This window comes from Bufo gargarizans, chromosome 1, assembly GCF_014858855.1.
Source record: "Bufo gargarizans isolate SCDJY-AF-19 chromosome 1, ASM1485885v1, whole genome shotgun sequence".
Lineage (NCBI taxonomy): Eukaryota > Metazoa > Chordata > Amphibia > Anura > Bufonidae > Bufo > Bufo gargarizans.
This window is the reverse complement of record NC_058080.1, coordinates 411684931-411712204: the sequence shown is the minus strand read 5'-3', so window position 1 is coordinate 411712204 and position 27274 is coordinate 411684931. Positions and strand designations below refer to the sequence as shown.

The 27274-nt window shown below is 43.9% G+C and overlaps 1 protein-coding gene across 1 annotated transcript in view; it reads right to left on the bottom strand.

The window, feature by feature from the left end:
• The window catches only part of LOC122927542 (atrial natriuretic peptide receptor 2-like), a 165986-nt gene that overhangs the window by 68028 nt on the left and 70684 nt on the right, over positions 1-27274 (bottom strand). The window contains exons 15-16 of the mRNA XM_044279476.1: positions 26992-27093; positions 24480-24599 (exon numbers count right to left, since the gene is read on the bottom strand). Of these exons, the coding sequence (XP_044135411.1) occupies positions 24480-24599; positions 26992-27093 (222 nt within the window). The remainder of the gene's footprint in view (positions 1-24479; positions 24600-26991; positions 27094-27274) is intronic.

Sequence of the window (27274 nt, the reverse complement as noted above, 5' to 3'; positions counted from 1 at the left end):
TAGAAGACTGGGAAGTAGGATCAGCAAGCACACACACTCCAGGAAGTAATATAAACCGCAAACTGATGCACTATGGGGAGGAATTTAAAGGGATGCAATCAGTACAACTACATGACAGCTGAGAGAGGCTAACGAGATGAGGAACTGAAAGAAAAACAAAGGAAGCTCAAGGAGGAGGTTCTGAAAGGCATCTGTCAGAGCTTCTCAGATGTCTGGTGGTGACAATAACACATTTTTCCAGGCTCGGGATAGGGTTGGGTCCTGATGTTGGGCGGTACCAAAATTATCCCCAGAGACATTGAGGTCTGCCAATTCAGGACTCGGCGGCAAGTCCTCCATGTCTCCCACCATCTTACTAAGCGGGGTTGTCTCCCCCTCTTCCACCGAAGTGGCGGGCCTTTGGTCTTGGGTTCCCAGGGTTCTGGTCTCACTCTTGAGCAGGGCTATGTCACCACCAGACATCTGAGAAGCTCTGACAGATGCCTTTCAGAACCTCCTCCTTGAGATTCCTTTGTTTTGCTTTCAGTTCCTCATCTCGTTAGCCTCTCTCAGCTGTCATGTAGTTGGACTGATTGCATCCCTTTAAATTCCTCCCCATAGTGCATCAGTGTGCGGTCTATAGTTCTTCCTGGAGTGTGTGTGCATGCTGATCCTACTTCCCAGTCTTCTACAAGTTAAGTGTTGTGCATTCATTTGTGATTTTCTGTTTGCTGGATCCCAGGTGACCTTGACTCCCTCCGTATCTAGTGTAGGGAGCCGGTGGTCGTGTCCCCTCGCTATTATAGGGTGTTCAGGTGTTATACAGTCGAGGTACGAGGATATGCGATCATCTACCATTGGGATTTTCGCATAGGCTGAGCAGTCAGGGAGAGTGCCAGGTCTGATGCAGGGGTCTCCCTTTTTGTTCCTTAGTTTTGGATACAGTGAGTCGTATATTCATTTTGTGTTGTCTTGTTTCCTGTACACCTTCCGTGACATTATAGACCGCCAAAACCGTCTCAAGCATGGATCCGGTTTCACTTTTGACTGAACGCTTCCAGGGTCTTTCATTGGAGGTAGCTGATCTCTGTAAGACTCTTTCTCAGTTTCAAGTGACCGGTTCAGCTTGCGTTCATGGAGTTTGTTCTGAGCCTAAGATCTCGCTCCCGGATACGTTCTCCGGGGGTAGTGAGAATTTTGTGCGTTTTAGAGAGGCTTGCAAACTCCATTTTCGCCTTCTTCCCCATTCCTCTGGTGATGAGGAACGGAGGGTGGGGATCATTATATCGCTGCTCAGGGGTAACGCTCAGTCCTGGGCCTTTTCGCTGCCGGTGGGGGCACGGCCCCTCCGTTCAGTGGATGAATTATTTTTAGCCCTGGGTAAGATATATGATGATCCGGATCGTATTGCTTTGGCTGAGTCTAGACTACGTCTGTTATGCCAGGGTAAACAATCCGCAGAGATATACTGCTCAGAATTTTGCAGATGGGCAGCTGATACTGGTTGGAATGATGCTGCACTCCGAAGTCAATTTTGCCATAGTCTTGAAAGATGCATTTGCCTTTCATGAGAGGCCTACTTCCTTGGACTCTGCTATGTCTCGGGCCGTTCGTATTGACAGGCGTCTTAGAGAGAGAGGAGAGATCACTCCTTCCTGTCATACTCAATCCCAGGACAGTGCAGCGGTCTCTTTCTGTGCGCAGGGGTCTCAGTCGCTGTCAACCCCTTCTGAGCAGGAGCCCATGCAGCTGGGGTTGATTGCCTCTGACAATAGAAGATTCAGCCCGCATGGGAAGGTTTATTTTTGTTGTGGAGGTATAAATCATTTGGCAAATGTTTGTCCCTCTAGGAGATTCAGGCAGTTTTTTGGGAGTACTAAAGAAACAAAAAGGAAAAAATCCTTTAAAAATGTTCCATCTGTTACCATTGGCAGGGTTGAGGCGGAAATTGAAGGTTTTCCGTTTGCTTGTAGTTCCCGTTTTGTCCTGCCTGCCAGGGTGGCGCTAGAGAGCAAGAACATTTTTTGTGAGATTTTTGTAGATAGTGGAGCAGCTGTCAATCTCATTGATAATCAATTTGCGATAACTCATGGTTTCCAGGTATGCACTTTTGGAAAGGATATTCCTGTTTTTGCTATTGATTCCGCTCCACTTTCTCAGAAATCATTAAAGGGCATAGTTCACAATATCCGTTTAATTGTGAGTGATGCTCATGTTGAGGATGTGTCATGTTTCGTCCTTAGCGGATTGCCTACTCCTCTAGTGTTGGGGCTACCCTGGCTCACTAAACATAACCCCACCACTAATTGGCAAGCGAGGCAAATAAATGGTTGGAGTGACTTTTGCAGAGAGAATTGCCTCACGACATCTGTTTCTGAGGTTTCTACTAAGACTGTACCATCCTTTCTCTCTGAATTTTCGGATGTCTTCTCTGAGAGTGGAGTTCAGGATTTGCCCCCGCACAGGGAGTACGATTGCCCTATTAATCTCATCCCAGGCGCCAAGCTGCCTAAATCTCGTTTATACAATCTCTCCCAACCTGAGAGGATCGCTATGCGTGCTTATATCTCTGAGAGTCTGAGAAAAGGACACATACGACCCTCGAAGTCACCTGTGGCCGCTGGTTTGTTTCTTTGTTAAGAAAAAAGATGGTTCTTTAAGACCTTGTCTGGATTTCAGGGAGCTGAACAGTATCACAATTCGTGACCCTTATCCGCTTCCTCTGATCCCGGACCTGTTTAACCAGATTGTTGGGGCTAAAGTTTTTTCCAAATTAGATCTAAGAGGGGCATACAACCTGGTCAGGGTCAGAGAAGGAGACGAATGGAAGACGGCCTTCAATACCCCTGAGGGCCATTTTGAGAATTTGGTTATGCCTTTTGGTTTGATGAATGCTCCAGCCGTTTTTCAGCATTTTGTGAACAGCATTTTTTATCATTTAATGGGGGAAATTTGTATTAGTGTATTTGGATGACATTTAGATTTTTTCTCCTGATTTCAAAACTCATAAGGAACACTTATGTCAGGTCTTGCTCATCCTGCTGGAGAATAAATTGTACGCGAAACTGGAAAAATGTGTGTTTGCGGTTCCAGAAATTCAATTTCTGGGGTTTCTTCTCTCCGCTTCTGGTTTTCGCATGGACCCCGAGAAGGTCCGCGCTGTGCTTGAGTGGGAGCTTCCTGAGAATCAGAAGGCGCTGATGCGTTTTTTGGGCTTTGGCAATTATTACAGGAAGTTTATTTTGAATTATTCCTCTGTTGTTAAACCACTCACTGATATGACCAGAAAGGGGGTAGATTTTTCTTCCTGGTCGGTAGAGGCGCGTAAGGCCTTTTCTAATATCAAGGAGAGTTTTGCTTCCGCTCCCATCTTGGTACAACCTGATATTTCTCTACCCTTCATAGTTGAGGTTGATGCTTCTGAGGTGGGTGTGGGTGCGGTCTTGTCTCAGGGTTCCTCTCCTGCCAAATGGCGACCGTGTGCCTTTTTCTCGAAGAAACTCTCCTCAGAGAGAAATTACGATGTGGGAGATAGGGAGTTGTTGGCCATCAAGTTGGCTTTTGAGGAATGGCGCCATTGGCTAGAGGGAGCCAGACACCCTATTGCCGTGTTTACTGACCATAAAAATCTGGCCTACTTGGAGTCAGCCAAGCGTCTGAACCCGAGACAGGCCAGATGGTCTTTGTTCTTTTCAAGGTTTAATTTTGTTGTCACGTTCCGCCCTGGGGTTAAGAATGTGAAGGCAGATGCCCTGTCACGTTGTTTTCCGGGAGGTGGGAATTTTGAAGACCCGGGTCCCATTTTGGCTGAAGGTGTGGTGGTCTCTGCTCTTTATCCTGAATTGGAGGCAGAGATGCAGGTAGCAGATTTTTAAGGAACACCACGATACGGTCCTTGCTGGGCACCCGGGGGCAAGGGCCACAGTGGATCTCATCGCTTGGAGATTCTGGTGGCCTGCGCTTCGTAAGTCGGTTGAGGGTTTTGTGGCAGCCTGCGAGACCTGCGCTCGTGCCAAAGTCCCTCATTCACGGCCATCAGGTCCTCTCCTTCCCTTACCCATTCCTTCTCGTCCTTGGACACATCTGTCCATGGACTTCATAACGGACCTGCCTCGTTCCTCGGGGAAGACTGTGATTCTGGTGGTGGTGGACCGTTTTAGCAAAATGGTGCATTTCATCCCTTTTCCTGGCTTGCCCAATGCTAAGACGCTGGCGCAGGCATTTATTGATCACATTGTCAAATTGCATGGTATTCCTTCAGACATAGTCTCTGATAGGGGCACGCAGTTTGTTTCCAGATTCTGGAAGGCTTTCTGTTCTCGCTTGGGGGTTCGGTTGTCATTCTCTTCTGCTTTCCACTTGCAGTCGAATGGCCAGACAGAGCGCGTCAATAAGAATCTGGAGACATATCTGCGCTGTTTTGTGGCGGAGAATCAGGAGGATTGGTGTTCTTTTTTGTCCCTTGCTGAGTTTGCTTTAAATAACCGTCGTCAGGAGTCCTCTGATAAGTCACCATTTCTTGGTGCATATGGGTTTCATCCGCAGTTTGGGACATTCTCGGGATAGGGGTCTTCTGGTTTACCTGATGAGGACAGATTCTCCTCGTCTTTGTCATCTATTTGGCAAAAGATTCAGGATAATCTAAAGAGCATGAGTGAGAGATATAAGCGTGTGGCGGATAAGAGACGTGTGCCTGGTCCGGACCTGAATGTTGGTGATCTGGTTTGGTTGTCTACTAAGAATATCAAATTGAAGGTTCCCTCCTGGAAGTTGGGTCCTAAGTTTATTGGGCCTTACAAAATCTTGTCTGTCATCAATCCTGTTGCCTACCGTCTTGATCTTCCTCAGACTTGGAAGATCCATAATGTTTTTCATAAGTCCTTATTAAAACCTTATGTCCAACCCATTGTACCCTCGTCTTTGCCTCCTCCTCCGATTATGGTTGATGGTAATCTTGAATTTCAGGTCTCTAGGATTGTGGATTCTCGTGTTGTCCGCGGTTCTCTCCAGTACCTCGTTCATTGGGAGGGTTATGGTCCTGAGGAGAGGATGTGGGTCCCAGTGACGGACATTAAGGCCACTCATCTCATCAGGGCTTTCCATAGGTCTCATCCTGAGAAGGTGGGCTCTGAGTGTCCGGAGTCCACTCGTAGAAGGAGGGGTACTGTCACCACCAGACATCTGAGAAGCTCTGACAGATGCCTTTCAGAACCTCCTCCTTGAGCTTCCTTTGTTTTGCTTTCAGTTCCTCATCTCGTTAGCCTCTCTCAGCTGTCATGTAGTTGGACTGATTGCATCCCTTTAAATTCCTCCTTATAGTGCATCAGTGTGCGGTCTATAGTTCTTCCTGGAGTGTGTGTGCATGCTGATCCTACTTCCCAGTCTTCTACAAGATAAGTGTTGTACATTCATTTGTGATTTTCTGTTTGCTGGATCCCAGGTGACCCTGACTCCCTCCGTATCTAGTGTAGGGAGCCGCTGGTCGTGTCCCCTCACTATTATAGGGTGTTCAGGTGTTATACAGTTGAGGTACGAGGATATGCGATCATCTACCATTGGGATTTTCGCATAGGCTGAGCAGTCAGGGAGAGTGCCAGGTCTGATGCAGGGGTCTCCCTTTTTGTTCCTTAGTTTTGGATCCAGTGAGTCGTATATTCATTTTGTGTTGTCTTGTTTCCTGTACACCTTCCGTGACAGGCTACTCTGCTAGGGTTACCCCTGTCTCATGGGTATCGGTAATTCTCGTATCAGGCCACAGTGCCGTGAAGCCCGGGAAGTCTCTCCGTATTTTTAGTTCATAGTGTAGATTGGTGGCGACGGCCACCTCGTGAGTCAACCTGCCGGCAACCGTGGATAGAGACACTATAGCAGTGGGGTAGTCTTTTAAGTCTTCATGAATACACATTACCCCGACTTTCAAGCCAGTATACTCTGCGGGCCATACCAGTGTATTTTCTCCGGCCAAAAAACTTTCTGGTCCTGAACTGAAGACATCCTGAACGTATTTCTCTCCATTCAGAATGCATTAGGATAAAACTGATCAGGATTCTTCTGGCATAGAGCCCCGATGACGGAACTCTATGCCGGAAGAAAAGAACGCAAGTGTGAAAGAGCCCTTAGGCGTATTTCTGACACAAATTGTGGCGAAAAAAGTCCTTAGCACCACAATCTGCATATTTTTCCAGCTCCTGCCACATCTAAAAAAGGATGGCGTGGACAAGGAAAAGGATACAGTTATGGCCATCCAGTTATTGGATACCACCGCCACATTGACCGGATAACACCTCTGTACAGTGACCGGATAATACTGCCATACTGTGACCCGATAACAGGGTATAAGAAGGCACAGTACAAGGAATGACTAGGGGCACTGCACAGGGTGTGGTAAGAGGGCACAATTCAGGGTAGTATAAGGGGCACAGTACGGGGTGGGGGGGCACAGTCACATGACCCTGTGACATTAGAAGGTCCTTATAATGAATGTGGTTCATACGCCACAATAATGAGAGGCAGAGGAGTGAGACAAGGGTGTGATTATGTGGCTAGAGATAAAAAAAATTAACTGTCGGCCAGTACAGGCCCCAAAAATTAGGCAATAGGCATTCACCTGACAGCAAAGAACTTTGGATTCTGTGGCTGGAGGTACATTAGGCGGTCACAGGATAAATATGTAACTGTGGGCCAGTACAGGCCCCAAAAATTAGGCAATAGGCATTCACCTGACAGCAAAGAACTTTGGATTCGGTGGCTGGAGGTATATTAGGCGTTCACAGGATAAAAATGTAACTGTCGGCCAGTACAGGCCCAAAAAACTAGGCAATAGGCATTCACCTGACAGCAAAGAACTTTCGATTCTGTGGCTGGAGGTAAATTAGGCGGTCACAGGATAAAAATTTAACTGTCGCCAGTACAGGCCCCAAAAATTAGGCATTCACCTGTATATACATAAGGCAAGGACCATTCTTTGTTCTGGGTGGTGGTGGGTATGTGTGGGCTGGCATGAGGAAATTCAATTACACGTGGTCATCACAGGTGTTGAATTCCTCCGAGATACATGTGGTTTTTGGCAGAACTTGACTGTAGGAACTTGGCTGGATGGAAGAGACGTGGGGAAATCGCACCACAATCACAGAAGCAGTCAGAACAGTCTCTAATACTGGAACTGCAGATAAGTGAACTGGAGACGCTAAGAGAGCGTGTGGGCAGGGTAGTGATGGATGCAGGAACAACGCAGGCAGAAACCAAGACAGTAGCAAAGACAGGGCAGATAGCCTAGGAGAAGTTAAACATGGACTTGAACTGAAAGCTGAACTGTGAGGTCAGGAGTACACAGGCGGTACGGGTACACGGCATAAACACTGATGGGAACACAGACTGCATAACGTAGGTAAGACGCAAGAGAATTGCTGAGCACTAAGTCTTCCAAACACCTTTGCTGATCACAGTGAACCTTAAAGCTTAGAGAGGATGCACTATATAACCAAAGACACTATATAACCAAGTTCTCAGCTGAGGACTTTGCCAAATATTTCAAACAAAAGATAGTCCACATCAGAGAAAGCTTTACTACACAGTCCCCACAGACCCTCTACACAACTGCTCGGTCCTCTCCCCCTAAAACCCGCTTCTCCACCATTACAGAAGAAAAACTCTCCACTCTACTCTCCAGATCACATCTCACCACCTGTGCACTTGACCCGATCCCATCCCACCTCATCCCTAACCTCACCACAGTGTTTATCCCAGCCCTAACTCATCTCTTCAATCTATCACTAAACTCTGGTGTCTTCCCCTCTGCTTTTAAACATGCTACCATTACACCCATCCTCAAAAAGCCTTCACTTGACCCATCTTCCTTGTCCAGTTATCGCCCCATATCACTTCTTCCGTATGCCTCAAAGCTACTTGAACAACATGTCCATTCTGAACTGTCCTCCCACCTCTCCTCTTGCTCCCTCTTTGACCGCCTACAATCCGGCTTCCGAACCCACCACTCGACCGAGACTGCCCTTACCAAAGTCACCAATGACCTACTGACAGCCAAAACCAAGAAACAATACTCTGTCCTCCTTCTCCTTGACCTGTCCTCTGCCTTCGACACTGTTGACCACACCCTTCTGTTGCAAACTCTCTCATCTCTTGGCATCACTGACCTGGCTCTCTCCTGGATCACATCATACCTCACAGACCGGACGTTTAGCGTCTCCCACTCCCGCACCACCTCCTCGTCTCATGCCCTCTCTGTTGGTGTCCCGCAAGGCTCTGTCCTAGGACCCCTGCTCTTCTCAATCTACACTTTTGGCCTGGGACAGCTCATAGAGTCCCATGGCTTTCAGTATCACTCCTATGCTGATGACACACAAATCTACCTTTCTGGTCCAGACATCACCACCTTACTATCAAGAATCCCACAATGTCTATCTTCTATATCATCCTTCTTCGCCTCTCGCTTTCTTAAACTTAACATGGATAAGACAGAATTCATAATCTTTCCCCCATCTTGTTCAACCCCCCCAACAGACCTATCTATCACGATCAATGGCTGCACATTATCCCCAGTCAAAAAAGCCCGCTGCCTTGGAGTGACCTTAGATTCTGCCCTTTCCTTCCGACCGCACATCCAAGCCCTTTCCACCACCTGCCGCCTCCAACTCAAAAACATCTCCCGCATCCGTGCTTTCCTTAACTTCGAATCTGCGAAAATGCTCGTACATGCCCTCATTATCTCCCGCCTAGACTACTGCAACATTCTCCTCTGTGGCCTTCCATCTAGCACCCTTGCACCCCTCCAATGTATCCTCAACTCCACTGCCCGACTAATCCACCTCTCACCTTATTACTCCTCTGCCTCTCCCCTCTGCCAATCCCTTCACTGGCTCCCCATTGCCCAACGAATCCACTTCAAAGTACTGACAAACACATACAAGGCCATCCATAACCTGTCCCCTCCCTACATCTCTGAGCTACTTTCCCGATACATCCCCACACGCACTCTCCGATCCTCACAAGACCTCCTTCTCTCCTCTCCTCTTATCGCCTCTTCCCACAATCGACTCCAAGATTTCTCCCGTGCATCCCCCATACTCTGGAACTCGTTACCCCAACATATCAGACTCTCACCTACAGTGGAATCCTTCAAAAGAAACCTGAAAACCCACCTCTTCAGACAAGCCTACAACCAATGACCCTGCTGCATCTATACCGCCATGACCAACTCAACCCGCACCTACTGTGTCCTTCTCCCATACCATGTAGATTGTAAGCCCTCACGGGCAGGGCCCTCTCTCCTTCTGTACCAGTTTGTAACTCATCTTGTTTATGATTAGTACAATTGTCTGTTATGTATGTGCACCTCTTCTCATATGTACAGCGCTATGGAATGAATGGCGCTTAAATAATAAATAATAATAATAATAATAATGCATGCACTGGCCCTGTAAAAGGTCATAGCAAAGGCTGGAGAAAAGGAGACAACAGGTTGCAGAGGATGTTGGGCAGCAGTGAATAGAAGGGCAGTTGTGGGCATGAACCATTGACCTAACAGAAATATTGTGGGTCAAGTTCCTGTCAATGATGCCTGTTTAGGAGAGACTCCCCTAAAGTACACAAAATCTAGAGGGATACCTTGAAGGGATATCTAAGGACGGCCTCTTACAAGGCATAAAGCACCATACTGAAACACAGTAAGATCTAAATTACTCCATATTGTATGTGCAGAATTGTTGAAGCTACTGTTTAATTGTGATTTATGTTTTATTTATTTTTTGCGCAGTGAGAAAGCAAATTTTAACTTAATTTACTGACATGATTGAAGGTTACGTTTCAGCTTCCCAACCAGTCAATTAGGCCCTATGCAAATGACCATAGTGCACTCTGTGTCGCGGTGGGGGCTCATTGACTTCAATGAGTCTACGATCCGCAAGATGTGGTAAAAGATAGGACATGTTCTATTTTTTGTGGTTTGGGGACACAGACCCGGAAGCCCACGGAAGGGCTTCTGTGTATTTCCACGGGCTTCCGGGTCTGTGCCTCTGCACTGCAAAAGATAGAACATATCCTATCTTTCACCACATCTTGCGGATTGTGGACCCATGGAAGCCAGTGAGTCCCCACCGCGATGCAGAGTGCACACAGCTGATGCCTGTGTTTTGCGGTCCACAACATAGGCACGACAGCGCCAGGGTCGTGTGCATGGGGCCTTAAGCTAATCATAAGTGGAAGTAGTAAGGCCTGGTGAACTTTATAACTTCACTATTTGTATTACGCTACAGACCAGACAAACCTAATTCACTATAATTACACAAAACTGAATGCGTCATAATGAGCTATAATCCACTGCCATACCACTTCATTGTTATATGTGACTTTAAATTGTTCAAGAAAATAAACTTCTCTTGTGTATTGCCTTTTGAAGGAAATCTGCCATGTCCCCCAATCACAATTAACCGCAGTACTACATGAATATTTCTGCATTGGGGCTACAATTTTTAGGATACCCCCCTTTCCCGTTCTCCTGCTGTGCCTCCACAAACCTCCGCTGGAATACATTGAGAGGTCTCCTGAGCTTCCTTATGATCTTAGATGTTCTCTGAATGTATTCCTGCAGCGCTTTGTGGGTGCACAGTGGAGAACAGAGGGCATGTCCTTCTCTGCTGCAGCTCTCTCTATGTCAAGGCTCAAGGGGGTGTCCTTTATCAAGGAGTGTGCTCTTTCTGCTGCAGCTCAGCGAACATGCCCTGTCCTGTCACAGCTTTGAACAGTAGATATGGCTGGTGACAGTTGAAGGATGGAACTAAGCATGTGCGTCCACCTCAGTGATGTTACTGAGGTGGACAGAGAAATAAAGAAAAGAACAAACACCAGGTGGTGCTATACAATCAGTGTCTATACTACATTTTTAATTACATGCAATTACAAAAGTATTCAGATCCAGGTGCTGGTTTGAAAAGTGTGGAATATTTTGTGGGGAACAAATCCTTTCAGGGAAAGCTTGGTGACCACTAATATACCTGCCATTCTAGTTCCCACAGTAACCTAGCATTTAAATGAAAGGCTCATACACCAAAATGTATCCTATTAATGCTGTTATATACTGGAGTGAGAGATTTATCACTTCATTAGGGTTATGTACAAGAGACTTTTTTGCAAGGTATACATTTACTCTAGACATATGATGCTTAGGATTTCTGAAAATCTAGTTGACAACCCTAGTGATAGCTATAATGGCAGGTATATTGGTTGTCACCTATCTTTCCCAGACACAGATATAACAAATATATAAGTGTTTGCTTAGTGCACTGAAATTATCAGTGTTTGGTGAATTGGTGAGACGGAAGTCTTTCAGGGAATAAATCAGACTACCTCTAATACAGGCTGAAAGACTAAGCTGCATAATTCATACAGTGTAATGTGACAGTGCCATCTGCTTTTCCCACATTTCACTGCTGTCATAAATACTACATTATAACTGGTACATAAATGCCATAAGACAATCAGCACCATCTGCGTTTCATAAAACAAAGGATTTGTTCTGTAAATTTTATGCTGTACGCCTTTCAGCTTCAAGATAGGAATGTATCAAAGGAGAAAATAAATTTTAATGCGGAGATAAATTCTTATGGTAAAAAGTTTATTACACAATTAAAAAGTTTATTGCAGAATTAAACGGGGTTTTCCAAGATTTTTTTTTACAGATGACCTACATACACCTAGGACCCCTGCCAATCAGCTGTTTGAGAAAGCCGTGCCACTCTTAGGCCAGTGAAGACACGTTCATTGAATACGTGGCCTAGGAGCAGCTCAGCCCCATAGAAGTGAATGGAGATGACTGCAGTACCAAGCACAGCCACTGTACAATGTACGGCACTGTGCTTGGTAATCTGCGAGAAGGCCGCGCTCACAGGAGCGCTGTTGCCTTCTCAAAACAGCTGATAGGCGGGGGCCCGGCTATCAGACCCCGTATCCAGGGGATAGTTCATCAGTAACAAAAATCTTGGAAAACCCTTTTAAAAACACTGTAATTTTTAATAAGAAATATACTAAATAATTTCATACATTGATGGCATATAATAAAATTGTGTATTGCTCTGAAATATTTGAGCAATATATGGCTAACTTAGTATGTATTAGGCCCCTTTCACACTGGCGAGTATTCTGCGCGGATGCGATTTGTGAGTTGAACGCATTGCACCCGCACTGAGTCCGGACCCATTCATTTCTATGGGGCTATTCACATGAGCGGTGATTTTCATGCATCACTTATGCGTTGCGTGAAAATCGTAGCATGCTCTATTTTGTGCGTTTTTCACGTAACGCAGGCCCTATAGAAATGTATGGGGTTGCATGAAAATCGCAAGCATCCGCAAGCAAGTGCGGATGCGGTGCGATTTTCACGCACGGTTGCTAGGAGACGATCGGGATGGAGACCCAATCATTATTATTTTCCCTTATAACATGGTTATAATGGAAAATAATAGCATTCTGAATACAGAATGCATAGTAAAATAGCGCTGGAGGGGTTAAAAAAATAAAAAATAATTTAACTCACCTTAATCCACTTGATCGCGCAGCCGGCATCTCTTCTGTCTGTCTTCCTTTGCTGTGTGCAGGAACAGGACCTGTGGTGACGTCACTCCGGTCATCACATGATCCATCACATGATCTTTTACCATGGTGATGGATCATGTGATGGACCATGTGATGACCGGAGTGACGTCACCACAGGTCCTGTTCCTGCACACAGCACAGAAGACAGACAGAAGAGATGCCGGCTGCACGATCAAGTGGATTAAGGGGAGTTAAAAATGTATTCTTTTTTTTTAACCCCTCCAGCGCTATTTTACTATGCATTCTGTATTCAGAATGCTATTATTTTCCCTTATAACCATGTTATAATACAATCTACAGAACACCGATCCCAAGCCCTAACTTCTGTGAAGAAGTTCCGGGTTGGGTACCAAGCATGCCGATTTTTCTCACGCGAGTGCAAAACGCATTACAATGTTTTGCACTTGCGCAGAAAAATCACGCATGTTCCCGCAACGCACCCGCACCTTTTCCCGCAACGCCCGTCTGAAAGAGGCCTTAAACAGAGGTTCATGGTATTACGGTAAGAAACTTTACTGTGATAACTATCAAAAGGCAGTGGGTACATCTTGAAAGGACATTTTAACAGTAGCTTCTTTTAATACTCACATGTCCTAAATACTGTCAACCAATGCAGATTCCTGCTGGTTATTAAAGTTGAGCAAATCGAAGCATCCGAAACGGAATAAGATCCGAAGTTTAGGAAAAATTTAATTCGCCAAGAAGCCATATTTCTTAGCGCTTCACTTTAACGAATCAGATTTTTTCTAAAATGGCTGCTGCATGTTTTACACAATGAAAGTAAGAAGCTCGGGAACGCAATATGGCCCATAATGCCGTGCAGCTAGCCAGTCAGCAGATAGCCATGCCCTGTGATGTCACAGCCCTATAAAAAGCCTCATTCCACACAGGCTCCTCCATTTCACTATGAGCTGAGCATAGGGAGAGATGTGACAAGCGGTTATGCGCTGTTGCTGAAAGCTTTTAATTGAAGACTATTGGATGGGAAGAGTGCAGGGACAATGTAGGGAAACAGTAGACACTGTAGGGAGAGCATAGGGAGACTGCAGGGACAGTGCAGGTTGAGTGTAATCAAGGTGTGAATCTTGTTAGCCTCCACAGTTAATCTTTTAATTTATACATAGAAATGTGTAACATGAACTTGAGAAACATGTGCCTCAGTATTAGTATAAGTGTGGTGTAATATATCACCGTCACTTTTTTTATATATACAGGGAGTGCAGAATTATTAGGCAAGTTGTATTTTTGAGGATAAATTTTATTATTGAACAACAACCATGTTCTCAATGAACCCAAAAAACTCATTAATATCAAAGCTGAATATTTTTGGAAGTAGTTTTTAGTTTGTTTTTAGTTTTAGCTATTTTAGGGGGATAGCTGTGTGTGCAGGTGACTATTACTGTGCATAATTATTAGGCAACTTAACAAAAAACAAATATATACCCATTTCAATTATTTATTTTTACCAGTGAAACCAATATAACATCTCAACATTCACAAATATACATTTCTGACATTCAAAAACAAAACAAAAACAAATCAGTGACCAATATAGCCACCTTTCTTTGCAAGGACACTCAAAAGCCTGCCATCCATGGATTCTGTCAGTGTTTTGATCTGTTCACCATCAACATTGCGTGCAGCAGCAACCACAGCCTCCCAGACACTGTTCAGAGAGGTGGACTGTTTTCCCTCCTTGTTAATCTCACATTTGATGATGGACCACAGGTTCTCAATGGGGTTCAGATCAGGTGAACAAGGAGGCCATGTCATTAGATTTTCTTCTTTTATACCCTTTCTTGCCAGCCACGCTGTGGAGTACTTGGACGCGTGTGATGGAGCATTGTCCTGCATGAAAATCATGTTTTTCTTGAAGGATGCAGACTTCTTCCTGTACCACGGCTTAAAGAAGGTGTCTTCCAGAAACTGGCAGTAGGACTGGGAGTTGAGCTTGACTCCATCCTCAACCCGAAAAGGCCCCACAAGCTCATCTTTGATGATATCAGCCCAAACCAGTACTCCACCTCCACCTTGCTGGCGTCTGAGTCGGACTGGAGCTCTCTGCCCTTTACCAATCCAGCAACGGGCCCATCCATCTGGCCCATCAAGACTCACTCTCATTTCTTCAGTCCATAAAACCTTAGAAAAATCAGTCTTGAGATATTTCTTGGCCCAGTCTTGACGTTTCAGCTTGTGTGTCTTGTTCAGTGGTGGTCGTCTTTCAGCCTTTCTTACCTTGGCCATGTCTCTGAGTATTGCACACCTTGTGCTTTTGGGCACTCCAGTGATGTTGCAGCTCTGAAATATGGCCAAACTGGTGGCAAGTGGCATCTTGGCAGCTGCACGCTTGACTTTTCTCAGTTCATGGGCAGTTATTTTGCGCCTTGGTTTTTCCACACGCTTCTTGCGACCCTGTTGACTATTTTGAATGAAACGCTTGATTGTTCGATGATCACGCTTCAGAAGCTTTGCAATTTTAAGAATGCTGCATCCCTCTGCAAGATATCTCACTATTTTTGACTTTTCTGAGCCTGTCAAGTCCTTCTTTTGACCCATTTTGCCAAAGGAAAGGAAGTTGCCTAATAATTATGCACACCTGATATAGGGTGTTGATGTCATTAGACCACACCCCTTCTCATTACAGAGATGCACATCACCTAATATGCTTAATTGGTAGTAGGCTTTCGAGCCTATACAGCTTGGAGTAAGACAACATGCATAAAGAGGATGATGTGGTCAAAATACTCATTTGCCTAATAATTCTGCACTCCCTGTAGAATTACTGTGCTGCAGTATTAAAGGAAGGTCTAATATATTTCCGCATTTATCTTGTTCAACTGCTACGACATTTATAGTCAATCTGTTATATTACTGATACAGTTACTGTACACTGTTGCCAACAGACAGTTGCCTGGGCCCTCCAAAGGAACAGGCAGTGGAAAAATGTTGCTGTAGCCAGCACAAGTAGCATCAGAAGAAGGATTGGTGGTAGCAGCAGCTGCAGCAACAGTCCAGAGCTGCCACTGTCATCCAGCGGTCGTGTTTTGACCAATAATCCACCTGTACTGAAATGGTTGACTAGCTCTGCAACATCATCTCAGGTGACAACAGAAACACACAGCCAGGAATCGGTGGGTTTCTCTGACACCATGCTTAGTTGGCATGGCCCAGGAACTGCCTGTGTGCCCTCACCTGTTCTGAACCTGCCTCTTGCTTTTGCAGCTCCTTCTGCTAGCCAAGTAATGTATGCTGCTGGCTCTGTTTTTCAGTGGAGCTTTTTGAGGAAAGTCAGCAGTTACAGTCCAGCACAGATGTGGAGGAGAGGTCAGCTGCAGTCTCCTCTAGGCATGCAACTACCGATTATAAAAGTTGGGTGGGACCACATGTTGTGAGAGGTCAGGGAAGTGTGCAAGAGACAGGTGAGGGTGACATCAGTGAGGAACAAACCGATGTAGATGTTGTCGATTGCAAATAGGAGCCAGGTGAAGAGAGGACATTGTCATCATCAGGGTGTGACGGTGGATGCATGCCCGTGATATATCAGGGTGACAACGTTCCCGTGAGATAGCAGCGTAGAAGCAGTGGGAGATCTGCAGTCATAAGTGGGAGGGGTACACCCTGTGAGGAACCCACTAGCAGTGCACGGGTTCACAAAAGCAGTGGCAGGCATCACGCAGTGGTGGAAGAGAAATGCCATACTCGGCAGTGTGGGAATTTTTCAGCAAATCACTGGGGGAAGTTAGCATGTTTGTACACAGAATATGTGGGCGGAAGGTGAGGTGCAGCCAGGGTACTAATGTTGGCAACACTATTGTTGAGCGATACAAAGTGAAATTCAATCCGAAGTTTAGGAAAAATTTGATTTGCCATGAATCCGAATTCGATCACACTTTGTGGTAACAAATAAATTTTTCCTAAAATGGCGGCTGCACGTGTTACAAAGTGAAAGCAAGAAGCCCAGGAACATGATATGACCCATAATGCCGTGCAGTCAGCCAATCTGCTGTTAGCCATCTCTCTCTGATGTCGCACTCCTATAAAAGCCTCACCCCTTGCGGTCTCCGCCATTTTGGTGCGAGCTGAGCATAGGGTGAGACATGGCAAGTACTCATGCGCTAGGGACAGTGTTGCTGAAAACTGGTTTAAAAAAGAATACTGTAGGGGGCAGGTGCAGGCACAGTGCAGGGAGACTGTTATGAGACTGTAGGGAGACTGCGGGGTGAGTTTATCGTCATGTGCATGACGTTCTACAGCACCCACAGTTAATCCATTACTTTACTCATACAGTTAGTGGGGGAGATTTATATAAACTGGTGTAAAGGAAAAACAGCTGAGTTGCCAATAGCAACCAATCAGATTCCAGTTTTCATTTTGTAGAGCTCCTTTGGAAAAAGAAGGTGGAATGCTATGGGCAAATAAGCCAGTTTTCCTTTGCACCAGTTTTGATACATATCCACCAGGGTGCCTCAGTATATAAGGCAGGTGTAATATAGCGTCATGTGCAGCACGTTCTACTGCACCCACATTCAGAGTTAATCCGTTATGTTAGCAAGACAGTTATGTCCGTATTCCAGGACAGTGTAATATTTCACCCTGTTCAACTGTGCAGTGGAGCCAAATCTATCATAGCAAATGCATTCTAATACCTGTTGCACTACATAGCGTCAGTATTAGTCCACGGATAAATATTTAGCCCTGTTTTACTGTGCAGTGGAGCTAAATTTATCATAGCAAATGCATTGTGTTAGCTCTTGCGTTACATACAATAGCGTCAGTATTAGGCCATGGCAGTGGTACTAAGGGGGGGGGGGGGGTACGCTCCGGGTGCAGGCTCTCAGGGAGGTGCCAGAAGCAATGAGGGCTTCCATCAATACAAATGGAACCACTCATTGTTTGAGCGCTGGGAGCTGCAGTCTTGTCGCTCACCGCTCAGCTCCCGGCGCTCCTCCCTTTCTTCAGGCCGGCAGCGCACAGAATGGTGAAGCAGGAAGACTTCTCCCCGCTCTACCATTCAGCCTGCAGGCACAGATTGTGTGGGTGGAGCCTGCAGCCCAGAAATCTGCATAAGCTCCGCCCACACAGTGCTGCAGAGCGATCTGTGCCTGCAGGGGAGAGAGGACTGTGAGCTTCAGGAACGGGACAAGGTGAGTAGTTACTGTGCTTTTTTTACAAATACAGAAGGGACACAGAGGACTTTATTACTATGGAGGGGACACAGATGGCTTTATTACTATGGAGGGGACACAGAGGACTTTATTACTATGGAGGGGGCACAAAGGACTTATTTACTATGGAGGGGGCACAGAGGGCATTACTAGCACAGTGGGTATTACTACTATTAAGGGGGCACAATAGGCATTATTATTGTGAAGGGGGCACAAAGAGGGCATTACAACTGTGAAAGGGGCACAGAAAGGGCATAACTACTGTGAGGTGGCACACATCTGTACAAAACTACTGTGAGCGATTCATAATAGTCCATAAAGTTAAAAACTTAAAAAAAAAAAGTGCAACCTCCGGGAGGCTGCTAACTCCGATGCACGTTTCGGCGAACATTTGTCTGGGGTTTCGCCGAAACACGGGGTTGGCGCCAACATTATGGGTAATTGATTCTGTCCTGCATATAGACTATTGTTGTATGTTTTGCACTTGCACTTTATTTAGTTTTTCACTTTTTTCGGAATATTTTGAATCGCTGTCATTGTGCCCTCCTCTAGTGATGTCGCCATTTTCACTGCACTTGTTTTTAAATATTTTATCTATATGAACTTTGCAAATAAAGATTATTATTGATGTCATGCGGTCTGGCAGTTTTTTTTATAGGTATTTATATTGTTTTTCACCATAGGCATGTGCTCACTCGAGCAACACATGGTAGTTATCTAGCTTATATTATGAGATACTTCTCTCATAGATTTTTTGTATAGGTGGGCTGACCTTCTTTGTTTGGTTTATATCCCTTCAGTGTAACGCACATGCAGCCCCGGACATCTGAGGGCATCACAGACCTGTTATTGCTGAATGCCACTTGTCCTTTGAAGATGTTGAACGCGGACCGCCTAGGGTCAAATAACTACTTAGCATGGAGGAGTGTTTCTCAAGGGGCGTCTGCTTTTCCCTGGCTGTGAGCTGCCCAATCGCAGCAGAGAAAGTGAGCTTTTTTTTCTCTCTGGCAAACATGTCTGTCTCCTCCTCCCTGTAACGATGCTATTAATTAGCATACAGGGCTGCAAAAGACAACAGGGGGGGCACAGCGGAGGAACAGAACAGCGCATCTGAGAAAAAAAAATCTGCACGGACATCTACTCATCATGCCCTACACAGCCAGGTACTAATATTGTAATGTCAGGGTCAGTGAAAGGTCCTCTTTGATATTCAAGTATATTTAAGTATATAGGAACAAGCCGCCCCACTGAAATGAATGGGACAGCTTGTAGTTGCTCGTTACTGCACTGTTGATGGTGAGCAGGTAAACATCCAGCTGATCAACAGGGGGTGCCGGGTGTCAGACTCCTGCCGTTCTGATATTGATGATCTATACTGAGGATAGGTCATAAAAATGTAAATCCTGGAAAACCCCTTTAACTATATATTTTTTTAAATGGCTAAAAACCCTGCAGTTTTCACTCTGGCCACTGAGCCTTATGTAATATATTGAAACTTCCTGTTCTGTACAGATCACTTCTCAGCAGTCATATCATTATCATCACAGGAGGATTACAATGACAGATATCACATATATATATATATATATATATAGAAACAGAGAAATCCGGAATGCACTCCAAGATAATTGTGAAACAAGTGATTTATTCACCCATAAAAGGCGCAACTCGCGACGTTTCGGCTCGCAGAGCCTTTACGTCGCGAGTTGCGCCTTTTATGGGTGAATAAATCACTTGTTTCACAATTATCTTGGAGTGCATTCCGGATTTCTCTGTTTCTATAATACTTGAGGTATTGCCGCTACCTTGTACTGGATAGTGCACCCACATTCAGGTTGATGCTCCCGCTGGACTTCTTCGTTTTTCTATATATATATATATATATATAACATGGGATCCACCATTCATAATATACACACACATATATACAGTACATAACACAGGATCTACCAATCACAATAAGTGGTGGTCACAGCTCTCTACTCTCTTTCCATGAACAAAGACCTCTGTATAGGTCACCGAGCATGTCTAGAAAACTCTCCCATAGAGGTCAATGAATATCTCCACTATTTTGTGTGCTATGGTCCATGTGGATGCTGTAAAGCTTATCTCTGAATGCTGTTAACAGCAATTGGTTACACATTCATATACTGTTGAGGACAGATAGCTATTGTAGAGTTATTTAACATACAGTCATGTGAAAAAATTAGGACACCCTTCGAAAGCATGTGGTTTTTTGTAACATTTTTAATAAAAGGTTATTTCATCTCCGTTTCAACAATACAGAGAGATTAAAGTAATCCGACTAAACAAAGAAAACTGAAGAAAAGTCTTTTCAAGATCTTCTGTAAATGTCATTCTACAAAAATGCCTATTCTAACTGAGGAAAAAGATAGGACACCCTTGCCCCTAATAGCGAGTGTTACCTCCTTTGGCTGAAATAACTGCAGTGAGACGGTTCTTGTAGCCATCTACCAGTCTTCGACATCGGTCTGAGGAAATTTTACCCCACTCCTCAATGCCGAACTTTTTCAGCTGTGAGATGTTTGAGGGGTTTCTTGCACGTACAGCCCTTTTCAAGTCACCCCACAGCATCTCAATGGGATTCAAATCTGGACTTTGACTTGGCCATTCCAGGACTCTCCATTTCTTCTTTTTCAGCCAATCTTTGGTTGATTTACTAGTATGTTTTGGGTCATTGTCATGTTGCATGGTCCAGTTCCGCTTCAGCTTTAATTTTCTAACTGATGGTCTCACATGTTCTTCAAGCACCTTCTGATACACAGTAGAATTCATCGTGGATTCTATGATGGTGAGCTGACCAGGTCCTGCTGCAGCAAAGCAGCCCCAAACCATGACACTTCCACCTCCATGCTTCACAGTTGGTATGAGGTTCTTTTCTTGGAATGCTGTGTTTGGGTTACGCCAAACATGTCCTCTGCTGTTGTGTCCAAATAATTCAATTTTGGACTCATCTGTCCAAAGAACATTATTCCAGAAGTCCTGGTCTTTGTCAACTTTATCTCGGGCAAATGTCAGTCTGGCCTCGATGTTTCTCTTGGAAAGCAAAGGTTTCCTCCTTGCACACCTCCCATGCAAGTTAAACTTGTACAGTCTCTTTCTGATTGTAGAGGCATGTACTTCTACATCAACAGTAGCCAGAGCCTGCTGTAGTTCTCGAGATGACACTTTAGGGTTTTTGGAGACCTCTTTTAGCATCTTGCGGTCTGCTCTTGGGGTGAACTTGCTGGGGCGACCAGTCCTGGGCATGTTGGCAGTTGTTTTGAAAGCCCTCCACTTGTAGACTATCTTCCGGACAGTGGAATGGCTGATTTCAAAATCTTTTGAGATCTTTTTAAATCCCTTCCCAGACTCATAGGCTGCTACAATCTTTTTTCTGAAGTCCTCTGACAGCTCTTTTGCTCTCACCATGGTGCTCACTCTCACTTCAACAGTCAGGAGCACACCAAACTAAATGTCTGAGGTTTAAATAGGGCAAGCCTCATTCAACATGCAGAGTAACGATCTACTAATTATGTGCACCTGGTGTGATATACCTGTGTGAGATCTGAGCCAATTTAAGAGGGAATACATGTGAGGGTGTCCTATCTTTTTCCTCAGTTAGAATAGGCATTTTTGTAGAATGACATTTACAGAAGATCTTGAAAGACTTTTCTTCAGTTTTCTTTGTTTAGTTGGATTACTTTAATCTCTCTGTATTGTTGAAACGGAGATGAAATAACCTTTTATTAAAAATGTTACAAAAAACCACATGCTTTCAAAGGGTGTCCTAATTTTTTCACATGACTGTAATATGTCTTAGGGTACTTTCACACTTGCGGCAGAGGATTCCAGCAGGCAGTTCTGTCGCCGGAACTGCCTGCCGGATCCGTCGAAACGCATGCAAACTGGTGGCATTTGTCAGATGGATCAGGATCCTGATCTGTATGACTAATGAATTGAAATGCCAGATCCATCTCTCCGGTGTCATCCGGAAAAATGGGAAAATATGCCGGCAAGTGTTGCGGAATTTTGGACGGAGATAAAACCGCAGCATGCTTCGGTATTATCTCCGTCCTGAAAAGTCAAAAAGACTGAACTGAAGACATCCTGATGCATCCTGAACAGATTGCTCTCCATTCAGAATGCATTAGGACAAAACTGATCAGTTCTTTTCCGGATTTGAGCCCCTAGGACGGAACTCAGCGCCGGAAAAGAATAATGCTAGTGTGAAAGTACCCTTAGGAATACATTCTTCTAGGTTTGTATTATATACTTTTGTATCAGTTGCCATGGTTTTTTCATGGTTTTCTCATTGTGCTGATGTTGCCTTGGGGGTGATTTTGCTTTGGAATCATTGCAATTATAACACTGGAGGGGCATTGAAAAATTGCACTTTGGCTGTTTGAGATCCAGAATATATTTTTGTGGTCTTATTGGCTTTTCCCTGCCAAAGAGTGGCTGTCTACTCTCTCGCAACCATAAAGCAGCAGGGGCACTGTGGTTGTGCCACTATAAAAATCAAGAAGAAGTGCAGAACTTTTTATTCTCTTCTGTTGACATCCAATTTTATTTTTGGTAGCCGTACATGTACAGATGCAGCCGAGCTAAAATTGACTGTGATAGTACACGGCACAGTATTATCTTGGTTTCCTTGACATTCTTTACTTAACACGTCGTTAACCATCAAGTTTATCTCGGCTGCATCTGTATATCTGGACATGCTTTATTCTGGCCTTAGCGTAATGCTATGTGTGGCTGCATGATGGGGGTCAAGGGTCACATTTGTGTCACGTTGACCACAACTGGTCTTGAAAGCCCTTCGACACTAGGCCAATTTTCAGTTTTCGTATAGTTCTCCAAGATCCATAACTTAGAGAAATTCATGAAAACTGAATGAGGGCTTGTTTCCTGGGGACATGTTGTATCTTTTTAATTAAAATATCTTGTATAAAAAAAATTATTTAAAAAATTCTTTGTGGGGTGAAAAAAATATCACTTCTACCAAAAGTCTTTCAGGTTTTGTTTATATGCCTTTCTGTGTGCACTAAAAATACAGCCTTAGGGTCCATTCACACATCCGCAGTGTTTTGTGGATCCCCAAAACACCGGGCTGGCACCCCAGTAGAAATGCATATTCTTGTCCGCAACTGTGGACAAGGATAGGACATGTTCTATTTTTTTACGGAGCAGTGGACCGGAAGTTCGGGGCCTCGGATCGGAAATGCGGATGCGGACAGCACACTGTGTGCTGTCCACATCTTTTCCGTCCCCATTGAAAATGAATGGGTCCGCACCCGTTCCGCATAATTGTGGAACGGATACGGACCCAAAGTCCGAACGTATGAATGGGCCCTTATTCTGTGTGTGAGTGTGATTACGGTGATACCAATATTGTGACACCCCTAAAAAAAAATTATATTTCTGTCTACGGAACTTTCTTTCTTGATGGGCAAGCTGTAGTTTTTACTTTTGAGTACATACACAAGGTGACCCCCCCCCCCCCCCCCCCAAAAAAAAAAAAAAAAGACAAATTCTGGCATTTAGATTTTTTTTCCCATTACAAATTCTCATACATGGGCTCAGCTTGAGAGCCTGCTCCATACACTCCTCCTGCACCATTGATGTATATTTACTTGGAGCAGTCCCTAAAGGGATTCAAAATTACAGTAAAAAAAAACATCCCCTTTCCCAATTTTATATATAACAAACCAAACATAATTAGTATCTGTGCATCCAAAAATGTCCGAGCTATTAAAATATAAACATATTTATTATGTGCAGTGAACATCATGACAGAAAAATATAAATGGCGGATTCGCCATTTTTGGTCACTTTGCCCTACAAAAAAGTTGAATAAAAAGTTATCAAAAAATCATATGTACCCCAAAATGGTACCAATAAAAACTACAGCTCACCCTGCAAAAGCAAGCCCTCAAGATGGAAGTTTTACAGTTATGTATATATATTTGGTATTTGAATAATTTAGACAGCACTCCAGTATTAGATTAATGCTTTTTATTTGCCGGACATAGAGGTCCTTTTTGGAACTGAGGCAACGTTTCGGGCAAAAAGCATGCCCTTCATCAGGCTAGTTGTGTGCACAGATGCATGGATGGCCGGCATGCTTTTTGCCCGAAACGTTGCCTCAGTTCCAAAAAGGACCTCTATGTCCGGCAAATAAAAAGCATTAATCTAATACTGGAGTGCTGTCTAAATTATTCAAATACTTACTAGTTCTGAGAGGTGGAGCAAGGAACGCACTTAGATGCGCACCCTAATCTATCAGCCTTAGATAGAGTGCCGTGATCATCTCGTGATTTCTGTATATATATTTGGTATCACTGTAATTATACAGACCCATATTTAGAATACTGTGAATTCCGTAAAAACAAAACACAAAAATCATGGAGGAATTGTGGTTTTTCCCCCAATTTCACCCCACAAACATTTTTTTTTATGTTTTCCCATGCAAAATATGGTACTATAAATGATATGATGCCGTTAAAATTTACAACTTGCCCCACATAAAATAAGCCCTAAGTGAGTGGAAAAGTAAATGAGTTATGGTATTGTAAATGGGAGGAGATAAAACGAAAACAAAATAAATAATAGGCTGTGTCCTGAAAGGGTTAAGCTATGGTTGTTTAGACTGAGACAACTCTTTCATGTTACAGTATATAAAGTGCCAAATGTAAAAAATAATTAGCCACAGAAATGCAAACTTACCAGAGTCATCATCATGTCCACCGGGCTTACTTTGTTTGGATTCATCTTGTACAGCAGTTTCTTTACTTGCTCAAATGTTGGTCTCTGAGCTGGGTTCTGACTCCGACACTGTCTGATCAGCTGCAGTAGAAATTAGATAAAAAGGAAATCCAGGGTCTTTTCAGTGCTAGAATTGTATGAACTGCAAATCCACAATACAGATACATTACAGCATCCATGTGAGGGAGAACGGTCTGCTCTCATATCACTGAAATAGGTCACCTTGGATTAACTTAATACACAGGCATAAAGTGATCTAAGTATTAGACAGCACAAGTGCTTCCGACTGGGGCCTTCTGTTTTCCTATATCTTTCTCACATATTCAAAGCATATTTGTATTCAAGACGTAAAATAATAGTTGTAGCAATGATTACATCCTATATAAATTGTATCATATCCCCTGTGGCAGTAGAAAAATGAATGATTATTACGGCTCTATTTCCTTACTTCGGCTACCAAAACATAATACAGGAGCAATGACAAATAGTAAGAGGACTGCGAACAATAATGTACTAGGAAGGCAAATGGATAGGTCATCAGTATCTTATAATTGGGGGTCCAACACCTGGGAACTCCACCGATCAGCACCAGCGCTTCTGTGAGCACCACGGCCTTCTCTCTGCTTTTCCTAGGCCGACTGATGACATATTCATGTGTCATGTGACTTTTAAGCAGCTCAGCCCCATTCAAGGGAATGGGGTTGAACACAATACCAAGCACAGCCGCTATACAATGTGCAACGCTGTGCTTAGTGAGCTGAGAGAAGGAGTGCTGATTCCATCTGCCCAGGAGCACTGGTGCCTTCTCAAAACAGCTAATCAGCAAGGGTCCCAGGTGTCGGACCCCCCCACGATCAAATACGATGGAATACTGATGACCTAGGATAGGTCATCAGTATAAAAATCTTGTAAAACCCTTTTAAAGAAGTACTCAAGCAATTTTTTGGACATTTAATAATGGTAATTCAAAAACAATATTCTGTCAGTGCAATGTTGTTTCATCCCAGCTCAGCTACATTCCTGTGTGTAACTAGAAAAGGCTGGACCCCATAGCAAACTCTTTAATGGGCGCCTCCCCCAGAAACCTCTTCATAACTCCCCCTCCCATGGTTTGTCAAGACCACCCACGATCACCAGACAACCTTCCATCTACTCTGTCATGTAAAACAATATGAAAATAAAATGCTTACTAGACAGGAACCAAGAGATTTATTTACAGAATGCAGCCTGGGGCCTGTATACCCTGTTAGTGTCCCCACCTAGTAGTCATGCTTGTTAGTGCCCCCCCTTATAGTAATGCTGGCCCCTTAGTGCCCCTATACAGTAGTGGTGGCCCCTTAGTGTCCCCCTTAAGGTTGTGCTGCCCCTTCATTGCCACCATTACAATAGTAAAGCTGGACTCTGCCCCAAATTCTGGGCTCAAGTCCAACTACTGTCTCTGTCATTAATTACGGCCCCAGCCTTGCCTGCCTGTACTCATTCACACACAACTTTCTCTGTTTGGACGACTTCGTGTGAACAACATGATTACATCTTCATGTATCAAATGCTTCCTGGATGTACTCAAACAGTACTATACAGTACTATAAAATTTCCATTACTCATAGTAACTATTTCTATTATCTGTGGGTGCTGTGTGCAGAATGTTCAGTGTATCATATGAGACACAGCTTCACACTGCTCTCCCGTGTGTCCATCTTGTAAGAGCTGACAGGGAGGCAATTATCAAATAAAAGTAGGAGGCAGGGGAAACTAAATCTCAAAGAATACACTGGAGATTCTCCAGTGAGTCTCCAGGGAAGTTTTAGAACTAAAGGACATATGTTTTATAGCACTAAGATATATCATTAGCTTCCCTTAAATAAAACAAAACAGAGACAGTGCAATGTGAGGAGACTTCTCCGTAAGAGGAACAGTAGGGCTGCACATAAGACTGCTTTATGGCAATCAAATCAGAGGTGAAAACGGAGCCAACATGAGAGCCCCCTACATACAGTATATGTATACATAAAATCGCCCTACACTATTCTTTAATAATAACCTATAGTCACTAGGTAAGCAAAATAATTTTTTTCTGGAATGCTTCTTTAAAAGGGTTGTCTGAAGTTTGAAAAAAGGCTCTGCATTTTTTCCAGAAACTGTGCATTCATGTCCATGGGCTGTGTCTTATATCAAATGACTGGTAATGAACTGCAATTCCTGACACAGCCCATGGACAAAAAGGATTGTTTCTGGAAGAAAAAAAAAATAAGCAAATTGTTTTATCATATTAGTTTAAAGTAAAACCATAGGTAATATCCATTAATGAAGAGACTACTGTGACAAAACTCTAAATTAAGTGTGCTTTAAAATACAATACATTGTCTTGGGAGGCTTAATTATATAAAACATATACAGTGGTGGTTGTTACAGTGAACTATGGTCAAACTTGTGTAGACCCTGTATTTAGTTTTCTATTATTATAGTGACTTACATCAACGTATTCAGACGGACATGGACAGGTATTGTCAGCTTTGCCTTTAATTAACTCTGGTAAAGGAAGGCAGCAGTACTCTGCACTATTGGATTCATCTTTCTATGTAACAAAAATAACAAAAGAGATAGCAAAGTAGATCATAAATTACAAGCATGGCACAAAAAAATAGTCAACAATTGCCGTATTCCCTTCCTTGATATGTGGAAAATCAAGCAAAATATGTGATCAAGTGGCAAAAATTAGGACAGAAATAAAATACATTTACATTTCTATCACTGTA